Here is an 11,418-nt window from a genome sequence, read left to right as displayed (position 1 = left end):
ATATATATATATATATATATATATATATATATATATATATACAGCTGCTAAAGAAGATTGGCTGTCCTCCACAGCAGCTTAGCATCATTGCCTCTTTCCACGACGACATGAAGGGCACCATCAGCTACGACGGTGGAGCCTCTGAACCCTTCCCCATGCGCAGTGGCGTGAAACAAGGCTGTGTCCTTGCACCGACTTTTTATATTTTTCTCCTTACTGCTGAAGTTTGCATTCAAACAGTCCCCAAAAGGAGTCCACTTACACACCAGAAGTGATGGGAAGCTGTTCAATCTGGTACGACTGAGAGCAAAAACCAAGGTCCGCACAGTCCTCAGAAGGGAAATGCTATTTGCAGATGATGCAGCTCCATGCGCGCATACCGAGGAAGACCTCCAGCGGCTGATGGACAGGTTTTCCCACGCATGCAGGGAATTTGGGCTGACGATCAGCATCAAGAAAACAAATGTAATGTGTCAGGATGTCCCATCTATACCAGCAATTCGCATTGACAACGAGGAGCTAGAAGTCACTGATCAATTCACATACCTGGGCACAACTATCACCAGCAACCTCTCACTAGAGGCAACTTAAACACGAATCCTAATATCTATAATGAAAAAAAAATCAAAATTTACATTGCTATGTGGTCTTGTGGTATGACATTCGCTTTCGGATCGGAAGATCCTGGGTTCGAGCCTCGCGCTCGGCGCATAGTTGAGTTCTTGGAAAAAACTCTTTACTCTCATTCTCTCACCGTACTCAGGTGTAAAATGAGTACCTGGTGGCCGTTAACAGCGTTGTCTTTGTCCGAAAAGTTGTAATATCGCCCAAAAGGCGTCATGTCCCGTCCTACATGTTAAATGTTGCTGTTGACCAGGGACTCCTTGTAAAGCGCTTTGAGCACATTTAGTGGATATTGCGCTATATAAAGCTCAATTTTAATTTTTTTACTACTACTACTACTACTACTACTACTACTACTACTACTACTACTACTACTACTACTACTACTACTACTACTACTACTACTACTACTACTACTACTACTACTACTACTACTACTACTACTACTATAGTTCGTTCCAAATCCCGTGTGTACGGAATATCGCAAATTCCTCCAAAGTTACGAAATGTGGTCCCGTCAATTTTTGCATGCGGGTTTATATTATGTTAAGTGACATTACGAATTTTGAATACCGATTGTGATAGACCAGTTTTCTCAAAATGCCGAATTCCTTTGATCTTTTCATCGTTTATAATAAAAATATAGCTCAAACGTTAAAATGTTTACAGTAATGGTGTGTTGATTCTCTTCTTCCTGGGGAAAATAGTCACAACAACGTTACATTCAGTGGCGTAGCTTAGCAAATATTTTTGGGTTGTTTCCGAAATTTTACGAGGCGAGGAGAAATGCCTTTCACAAAGAGATAATCCCCGACCAACTGTATGAGCAAGACAACTTACAAGGGTCACACAAGACATGTCACGAAAACCCACTGGTCACCCAGCGAGCACGGTACATATTTGCAATTCTTGAATTATGTTCAGTGGGGAGGGGGTCCTTTGAATGTAATAATGTGAAATGTTACTGAATCTAAACTTCTTTAATACCAGATTTTAGGTAAGTTTTGTGTAGAATAACAATTTAAAGGAACCGCAGTTTTCAAATACAAGAGGTGAATAATTAGAATGACATAATTATTAATTTCACCTCTCCGCTCTGATTTTCTGGTTGTTGGCAATCTATTAATATTTTTGCTATTCGCCGCTTGTCATGAAAAAGAATTCCGCGCTTCGCCTCTCTGGAGAAAAACTTGTTAATTTTCCTCATTGTAACAAATTTGTAAATTTAATCCATATTGTTATCATATTTTTCTGAACGTAGAAATCACAACAGGCAGCTACGCCACTGGCTTTCAACTATAAAAATGTAACAATTGTTTATGTCAAGTCTGTACAAAGTTTACAATTTACTGTCATTTTGAATTCAGGGTGTCAATGTCAGTGAGTAGTGCACGTGATTTTCGTGAAAAGTAAAACCCTTGTCAAGCCTGTGCAGAGTCCAGTGAACGACAGAATTAACTGTGTATAATACTGTTAACGTAAACCCTCGAAAAGTTCACTCATCCCTGACCCTTCGTTTTTTCAATACCGTAAAGAAGAAAAATCCCAAAGTATGGTATTGTTACCAATGAGAAAGAATCGACTTAATGTGACTAACAATTCTAATATTCGAGCCGATTATCATTAAAATCCATCAGAGGGTTGTGGAGATATTTGCATCAACGCGTGCACATGGGTAGTGGAACGGACTAAAATACTACATGTACTATTATATCTCGTTTTATGGCGATGTGCATTTGTTTGGGGGTTTTTTTTTCTTCTCATGTTGCTTAATTCAGTATGATTATCGATTTTTTGTCAGGTGCAAAAAAAAATTTGATCACAGTGACATCGACCATCTCCCTGCGGCATCCATTATCATCTGCTTCTACAATGAGGCCTGGACCGTTCTGCAACGCACAGTATACAGCATTCTCTTGCGGACGCCACCAAAGCTTGTGAAAGAAATCATACTGGTGGACGACTTTTCCAACTTAGGTCAGTGCTGTAACAGTAGGGTATAAATACAATGTAGTCAATGTTAATACAGTTGGGGTATAAATAGTATTTTGTCAGTGCAACGATAGTTGGTGTAGAAATGACGTTTGTGAGTGATGTAAAAGTGGGGTATAAATGACTTTTGTGAGTGATGTAACAGTGGAGTATAAATGACTTTTATGAGCGATGTGACAATGACTTTGGTCAGTGCTTTGACATTGGGCTATAAATTAATTTTGTCAGTGCTATGATAGTTGGGGTATAAATGACTTTTGAGAGTGATGTGACAGTGGAACATAAATGACTTTTGTGAATGATGTGACAGTGGGAGCATAAATGACTTGTGCGAGTGATGTGACAGTGGAGCATAAATGACTTGTGCGAGTGATGTGACAGTGGAGCATAAATGACTTTTGAGAGTGATGTGACAGTGGGATACCAATGGCGTTTATGAGCGATGTGACAATGACTTTGGTCAGTGCTTTGACATTAGGCTATAAATGAATTTGGTCAGTGCTATGATAGTTGGGGTATAAATGACTGTTGAGAATGATGTGACAATGGAACATAAATGACTTTTGTGAGTGATGTGACAGTGAGACATAAATGACTTTTGAGAGTGATGTGACAGTGAGACATAAATGACTTTTGAGAGTGATGTGACAGTGGGATATGAATGACGTTTATGAGCGATGTGACACTGACTTTGGTCAGTGCTTTGACATTGGGCTATAAACTAATTTGGTCAGTGCTATGATAGTTGGGGTATAAATGACTTTTGTGAGTGATGTGACAGTGGAGCATAAATGACTTTTGAGAGTGATGTGACAGTGGGATATAAATGACTTTTTTGAGTGATGTGACAGTGAGATATAAATGACTTTTGTGAGTGATGTGACAGTGGAGCATAAATGACTTTTGAGAGTGATGTGACAGTGGGATATAAATGACTTTTTTGAGTGATGTGACAGTGAGATATAAATGACTTTTGTGAGTGATGTGACAGTGGAGCATAAATGACTTTTGTGAGTGATGTGACAGTAGAACATAAATTACTTTTGTGAGTGATGTGACAGTGGGATATAAATGATTTTTGCGAGTGATGTGACAGTGGAGCATAAATGACTTTTGTGAGTGATGTGACAGTGGAGCATAAATGACTTTTGAGATTGATGTGACAGTGGGATATAAATGACTTTTGTGAGTGATGTGACAGTGGAGCATAAATGACTTTTGTGAGTGATGTGACAGTGAGATATAAATGACTTTTGTGAGTGATGTGACAGTGGAGCATAAATGACTTTTGAGATTGATGTGACAGTGAGATATAAATGACTTTTGTGAGTGATGTGACAGTGGAGCATAAATGACTTTTGTGAGTGATGTGACAGTGGAGCATAAATGACTTTTGTGAGTGATGTGACAGAGTAGTATAAATGATTTTTGTGAGTGATGTGACAGTGTGGTACGAATGACATCTGTGAGTGATTTGATAGTGTTGTAAACAGACTTTTGTGATGGATGTGACAGTTGTGTATTGTATGATTCTTTAATTTCTTTGTATTTATTAAACGGGTTATTTTTAGATTGCCCAATTACACTGCGAGCTTGCGAGTATGTGTTGTTGCACGATAAAAATATAACGAGTTTAATAAATACAAAGACATTAAGAATTCGTTTATTCCACCCCTCCATGTAAGATATATTAGATATTTTGTGAACAAAGTGTATGGTTGTAGTACTTCTATTCACCATATTTTGTATTTTTCTCCACCTGCTTGAATGTATTTGACTCAAAAAATCAAAACGTTAGAATTGTATTAATGCGCAATTTGTTATTGTTATTATTATTATTATTATTATTATTATTATTATTATTATTATTATTATTATTATTATTATTATTATTATTATTATATTAAAGTTGGAAGCCCAGAATCAACATCTAGTGTCGGGAAATTTGGCCTTGGAAAAACAAATGAGAGAGGTGAAATGCTAATTAATTTCTGTGAACAGAGACAATACAGTATTATGAACACCTTCTTCAAAAACCCCAAAAGACACTTGTACACATGGAAAAGCCCGGGTGATGTGAAAAGAAACCAAGTTGACTACATCCTGGTACAGAAACGCTTCAAAAACAGTGTAAAGAGATGTAGAACTTATCCAGGGGCGGATATAGGTTCAGACCATAACCCAGTCCTAGCAAATTTCTTATGTAAACTGAAAATTCCAAAAAGACAAAACTTACACTCAAACTTGACCTGACAGCTCTCCAGCTCCCCGATGTCAGAGAAAATTTTGCAGTTACTGTAAAAACAGATTTGAGAGATTGATGGAAGAAACAGACGAGCAAGTCTCTAGAAATAAAGAAGAAGAAATAGAGACCAAATGGGAATGCCTGAAAACAGCAGTTACTGACACGCAGGAAAAAATACTATCAAAATGTAAAAAGGAAGCAAAACAAACTTGGATGTCAAAAGACATCCTCGAACTCATGAGAAAAAGAAAACGGAAGAAAGGTACTGATGATTTTAAAAGTTTGATAAAGAAATAAGAAAGAAATGTCGAATAGCAAAAAAGGAATGGGCAAACGAAATGTGTAAAAGAATAGAAGACCTAACAGAAAAACATCAAACCAAAGCCATGTTCAAAGAGATCAAACAAATGACGTCCAAACCAATAGCAACTAGAAAAGAAACTCAGAGCATTTGAGATGTGGACCTATAGAAGAATTGCAAGGGTATCCTGGAAGGAAAAGAAAACAAATCATCAAGTACTCCAAACTTTAGGAATAACATCAACAACGATCATTTCAACTATTAGAAAGAGGATAACCCGATATTTCGGCCACATCAGAAGGCACGACTCACTACAGAAGACCATTGCAGAGGGAAAGATAGAAGGCAAGCGTGGTCGAGGACAAAGAAGGACAAGCTGGCTTGGAAATGTCGCAGCGTACGTAGGAAGCCCCATAAATCAATGTGCGAAACTCGCAGATGAGAGAGAGAGCTGGCGAACCATGATCTCCAACGTCGTGTCCGACATGGAACATCGGTAAAGGTAAATTATTATTATTATTATTATTATTATTATTATTATTATTATTATTATTATTATTATTATTATTATTATTATTATTATTATTATTATTAATTATTATTATTATTATTATTATTATTATTATTATTATTATTATTATTATTATTATTATTATTATTATTATTATTATTATTATTATTATTATTATTATTTATGATCATTATTTAGGTAAAAAAAAAACAATAATAAACTTATATTTCCCTTTCTAACATAATTCTATTTTAGATAACCTCAAGCAGCCTTTGGAAATGTTTGTTGCAAAAATTGACAAGTTGAGACTACTTCGAATGACCGAACGATTAGGATTAGTGCAGGCACGGCTGGCAGGCACCAATGTTGCACACGGACCTATTCTCGTTTTTCTCGATTCGCACGTGGAGTGCCTTGAAGGCAAGAAAATAATATTATATTAACACTATCTTAGATACTGAAAAAAAGAGAATATAAAGATTGATTGTGCAATTTGTATTCAATATTCAATTACTGTTCTACTAAATACTTGATCAAGAAAAAAAAGCTATTAAACGTCAGTTTATCTATTTGTAAGCGATTAAGTAAAAAAAAACAACAAACCCATCGTTACTTCAGTCCTTCAGAGCAGTGCCGGATTGATGTTACCCTGTTCCTTTAGTAAATGAGTGGAAAGTATCCATATTGTTGGCTCAGCAATTTAACTAACCCTAGGAAAATCGTCACATTCGTTTAGATGCAACCAACAATTTACTCATTCTGATTTAGTACATTTCAAAATTTAAAGAAAAGTTTTTATTATACAAATATTATGACACTTTGTTGTAGAGCTCATTTTGCTCAACAATATAGGATGTATTTGTTGCTGTCCCGTTTGAGTAAGACAAAATCTGTTTTTGTATTGGTGGGTGTCACTTTTTGGGGAAAATTCTGAAAATGCGTAAGGAGAAAGTTAATAGAGGAATTAAAACAACCGAACAAACTTTACAATTATTATAGATAGTTGATTTATAAAATATTTTAAACACTTTCCGGAATATTGATGTCGTCAATTAATAAAAAGTGAGCAAGATTTCATTGGGTAAGCGAACAGAAGAGAGATAGACCTACAGCTGTGTAATGTAATCCAGCCACTGAAAACAACATACCATTATGTTGGCCCAAATTTTATTTATAGCTAATGCACAGAAGCCTAAATAGACCTAAATTGTCGTTTATGATGAGGTTGTTGACAAATCGATTTTTTGTTGTTGAAAACATTGTACATCAAAATCACACACACACATATACATACACACACATACACACACACACACACACACATATATATATATATATATATATATATATATATATATATATATATATACATTATAAAAACAAAAACCATGAAATAATAATGCTCAACTTTTAGATAAAGGAGCTATTTATAAAACATGTCAAGTATAATTATGATCTTCTACAACATTGTTTCAAGCTTGTATATATATATATATATATATATATATATATATATAATATATATATATATATAATATATATATATATATATATACATATGTTCTCGCCTTTTTCGCTTTTTTTGGTAACACATTTATTTCTGGCGTTCGGCTTGCCAGGGCGGCAAAAGTCGTTTTTGTATTGAGAAAATGGATATTCATATATATTTATGAGTATTGGTGGGTACACGTAGGTACGAAAGTGGTTAGAGCTAATATAAAATATAAATGGGATCACTCACTTATATGTGGCTAAAGGGAATAAAATAATTCTGCGGACAATATGCCAAATGACGACGTGGATGAAAGCCACAGAAACATATATTTTGGCCAGATATAAGTGAGTGATCCCATTTATATTATATATATATATATATATATATATGTATGTGTGTGTGTGTGTGTGTGTGTGTGTGTGTAATAAATCTGTCACTTAAGAATGCTGTACAAATGTCAAAACCTGGATGACATTAAAAAGGTTAAAACTTAATTATTCCAAAACTGAAGTCCTAATATTATTAGGAACGCGTAATCAATGACAATGACACAAAATTAAAGTAACATCACTAGACAGCGGAAAGCTCGCACAGTTTTCAGCAATAGTGTTTAGGCATTTAGGGGTTTATTTGGATTCTGATATTTCCATGAAAAAAAACACATCACAAAACTCTGCTCATTTTCATCTTAGAAACATTGGCAAAATAAGAAAATTAATCGACACTAATTCTACATTTTAAAAAGTAATTATTAAAGTATTATGATTACTGCAACGCTTTGCTCTGAGGTACTCTAAATTGTATGGGTGTTAGAATGTAGAGAGCACATCAGGCCCATTCTTAGGTCTTTCCATTGGCATTCTGTTAAAGAGAGAGCAGAGTTCAAAATTGCCACATTGGTGTTCCAATGCCTAAATTATATAACGCCATCTTATCTCTTTGAGCTTCTTGAATTGTATAATTTTGTCAACTTTCTTTCAAGACAAAATCCATAACATTCATTCAGAACTAGATTGGCATGAACCATCTTTAGATACAGAAACATTCTGTGGTACCCCTTTAGACTAGTTTAACACAGTTTCATCCAGTTTCATAAAAGAGTTGATCACAAAAGCCCACATTAAATCCTGCCACCTTGATCCCTTACAAGCACATCTTTTGGCCAGCTCCATCGATACATTATTTCCATCGATTACATCAATCCATACTGACTGGCGATGTTCCAATGTGTTTTAAAAGTGGCCTCGTCAAACAACTTCTGAAGAAACCATCACTGGACCACAATGTATTAAACAAGCCATCCTGTATCAAATTTACATTTTTTGGGCAAAACTTTTGGATAAGGTAATGTTGACGCAATTTTCATCTCATTTTCAGAACAACAGTTTGGAACAACCTTCCAGTCAGCCTACAAACAACAACACAGTATTGAAGCGGCACTTCTTAAATTTTTTAATGACTTGTTATGTAACGCCGATACTAACAATATCAATGTATTATGCCTTTTAGATCTTTCAGCTGCTTTTGACACCATTGACCATGGCATTATGTGAAGAAGATGAGAATATACGCTCAGCGTAAAAAGAATTGCCCTTAAGGGGCAATTTGGGTCTTTTCTAAAAAAATTAAGAACCTATATTGGGCGGTTATAATCATTCTGTATCGTCATTATAGGTTAAAAAAAAACAACATTTTTGGTGAAAAATATAAATTATCTGTGTTAATACCCATTTTGCGACCTGATTTGGGGTCAAGCATAAAAATATAACAATCTTGTGGCAAACTTTCCACAAAAACTAATGAAGGAATGACCTCGATATTCTTCCCTCTTAATTACATTTTACCATAGTGTGTCACCATAGAGAGATTTTACGGCTTTAACTTGTGGAATTTTTTATTAGAATATTACAAAGTTGAGAATCAAATGTTATGACAAAATTGATGTTAAAAATTCATAATCTGGATTATAATTCAAAATACACATATTTTATTTTAAAATCTCTCTATGGCGACATAATACATTATCTCTGTGATAACTGTGGATATTTCCATACAATTTCATTGAATAGATTCTGACAAGCGTTTGACACATTACCCCACACCCTTAGAAAAATTACATATTGAGAAAATAGTAAAATAGCTTTCCGTTTTTCACACTTTTCTTACAGCAGCAGCCTCTTATGGTTCACACTATTAGGTTATGACGATCGACCCAATCAGCAAAGTCCGGTCCGCATTCGTGCACGGTCGCAAACCCGCCGGGTAGCATCGTCACAACACACCTTTCGACTAGATGCTCTGCCGTCTCGGGTTCTTGCCCACAGCGTGGACATATTGGACAGGTAGTTAGACCCCACCGATGTAACGCACTTGCCGTTAGGCAGTTCCTCGACCGAAGCCGATTCGCAGCTACCCAGTGTCTCCTCTTACTGGTATCAAAGCCTGGCAACTTCTCACCAAGCTTAGAGGAGTGTAGGTCCCGCCCCCACGAGGGATTGAATTCGTCCAAACCGACTTCCATCTCGTATGTGCAGCTCTGTCCGTAGTCAGGGATTCTGCGTACAAGGGTTGCCGGGACTTATTTCGGCTCGAAACGGGGGCACCGTCCATTATGCGCATGAGAGGGGTATCCCCATTCCCTCTCTCTTTGATCTTACTCAGCCAGTTTCCCGTAATCGTCTCCCTCCGGACATCGGGGGGCTGGATCGCTGCCATTATCGGGCCCCATTCTCTAGGGGTCGTTGCTAGCGTTCCTGACACTATGTGCATCGAATTGCGAAGTTTTACATCCACCTTCTCAACGTTTCTGCTTCTACCCCACACTGGAGCGCAATACTCCGCGGTGGAATAGCATAGTGCCAAGGCGGACGTTCTCAGGAGCGCTTGGCTAGCGCCCCAAGTCGATCCCACCAGCTTCCTCAGAAGACTATTCCGCTTCTCTATCTTCCGGGCAACCCATTCGAGATGCACCCGATAGGTAAGGCTGCGATCCAGCGTCACCCCTAAATATTTTGGATGCGGCCCATATGGGAGTGGCTGGTCCCCGACAAGGACATTCAGTTTGCGGGTGTGCCAACCACTGCATAAGTGAAATGCAGTGGCCACGGTTTTTGAAGTGTTCATCTTCAGGTACCACTTGTCAAAGTAGGATTTGAGTCTGGTGACGTCCTCGCTGAGTACGCTCTCGAGACGGGTCCACACTTTACTCCGAGTAACGAGTGTTATCCCAGCCTCAGGGAGGAAGCGTTCGGCATATCGCTAATGTAAACGTTAAACAACATTGGCGCAAGTACCGACCCCTGAGGGACCCCATTCTTCAGTTTCCTTACTTTGCTCGTGACGTCTCCCAGCGCGACGTGGAATTGCCTTTCCCCTAAGATCGATGAGAACAACTTCAAGGTCTTTTTGCACCTTATGATTTTTGCAAGTTTGAGCATCAACCCTTCGCACCAGACCGTATCGTACGCCGCTGATAGGTCTATAAAGACAGCACCTGTTTGCTGTTTTCTCTCGAACCCGTGCTCAATATGCTCTGTAAGGGCAATTACCTGCTCCGTGGTGCACCTCCCTTCCCTGAAGCCTGCCTGCTCGGGTGGCAGTGCAGCGTCTAGGACCGGCCCCCATCGGTTTAATAGAACACACTCCATCAATTTGTAAAGACAGCTCAGCAGCGATATGGGTCTGTAACTGTCTGCCTCCTTCGCCGGTTTCCCTGGCTTCAGGATGGTAACTATCTTCGCATGCTTCCACACTTGTGGAAGCTTTCCTTTTGCAAGGACGTCGGACATTGCCTCTGCTAGCCAGGCCCGTGCCCTGGGGCCCAGATGCGTCACCATATCGGGATATACACCATCTATCCCTGCTGCTTTGCCGTTCTTCACTTCGCTAATGGCTTCTTACAGCGTGTACCCTTTTCGACTGTGTTTTTCGTCCTTTATAGTCTACTTTAAGAATTTGGACTTCAATAATATTATTTCTGAGATAATAAAATATCGTTTTCCACCAAAATCTCAAAATCATTTTTTTAAAAAGGATTTCCCTAATAATTAGATCCAACCGCCCCTTAAATGGTTTACATCATACATCTTATTTACAGGGTCTATGGCGAAAAAGGCGAGAACATGTATATTTATATATATATCGTGGTAAACGGTGTTCAGTCAGAGCAAATTTTACAAAACTTTGGAGTGCCACAAGGCTCTCTGCTTGGCCCTGCCTTTTTTACTATATATATATATATATATATATAT

General features: G+C 37.6%; 1 protein-coding gene across 1 annotated transcript in view; it reads left to right on the top strand.

Annotated features, from left to right (window-relative positions):
- The window catches only part of LOC144965338 (polypeptide N-acetylgalactosaminyltransferase 5-like), a 62,733-nt gene that overhangs the window by 9,677 nt on the left and 41,638 nt on the right, over window positions 1–11,418 (top strand). Inside the window, exons 3-4 of the mRNA XM_078900582.1 lie at window positions 2,426–2,601; window positions 5,929–6,093. Coding sequence (XP_078756708.1) covers window positions 2,426–2,601; window positions 5,929–6,093 — 341 coding nt within the window. The remainder of the gene's footprint in view (window positions 1–2,425; window positions 2,602–5,928; window positions 6,094–11,418) is intronic.

The sequence above is a fragment of the Berghia stephanieae genome, chromosome 2, assembly GCF_034508935.2.
Source record: "Berghia stephanieae isolate SIO BIC M18660-M18661 chromosome 2, UCSD_Bste_1.3, whole genome shotgun sequence".
NCBI lineage: Eukaryota > Metazoa > Mollusca > Gastropoda > Nudibranchia > Aeolidiidae > Berghia > Berghia stephanieae.
This window is presented reverse-complemented; position numbering and strand designations above follow the sequence as displayed.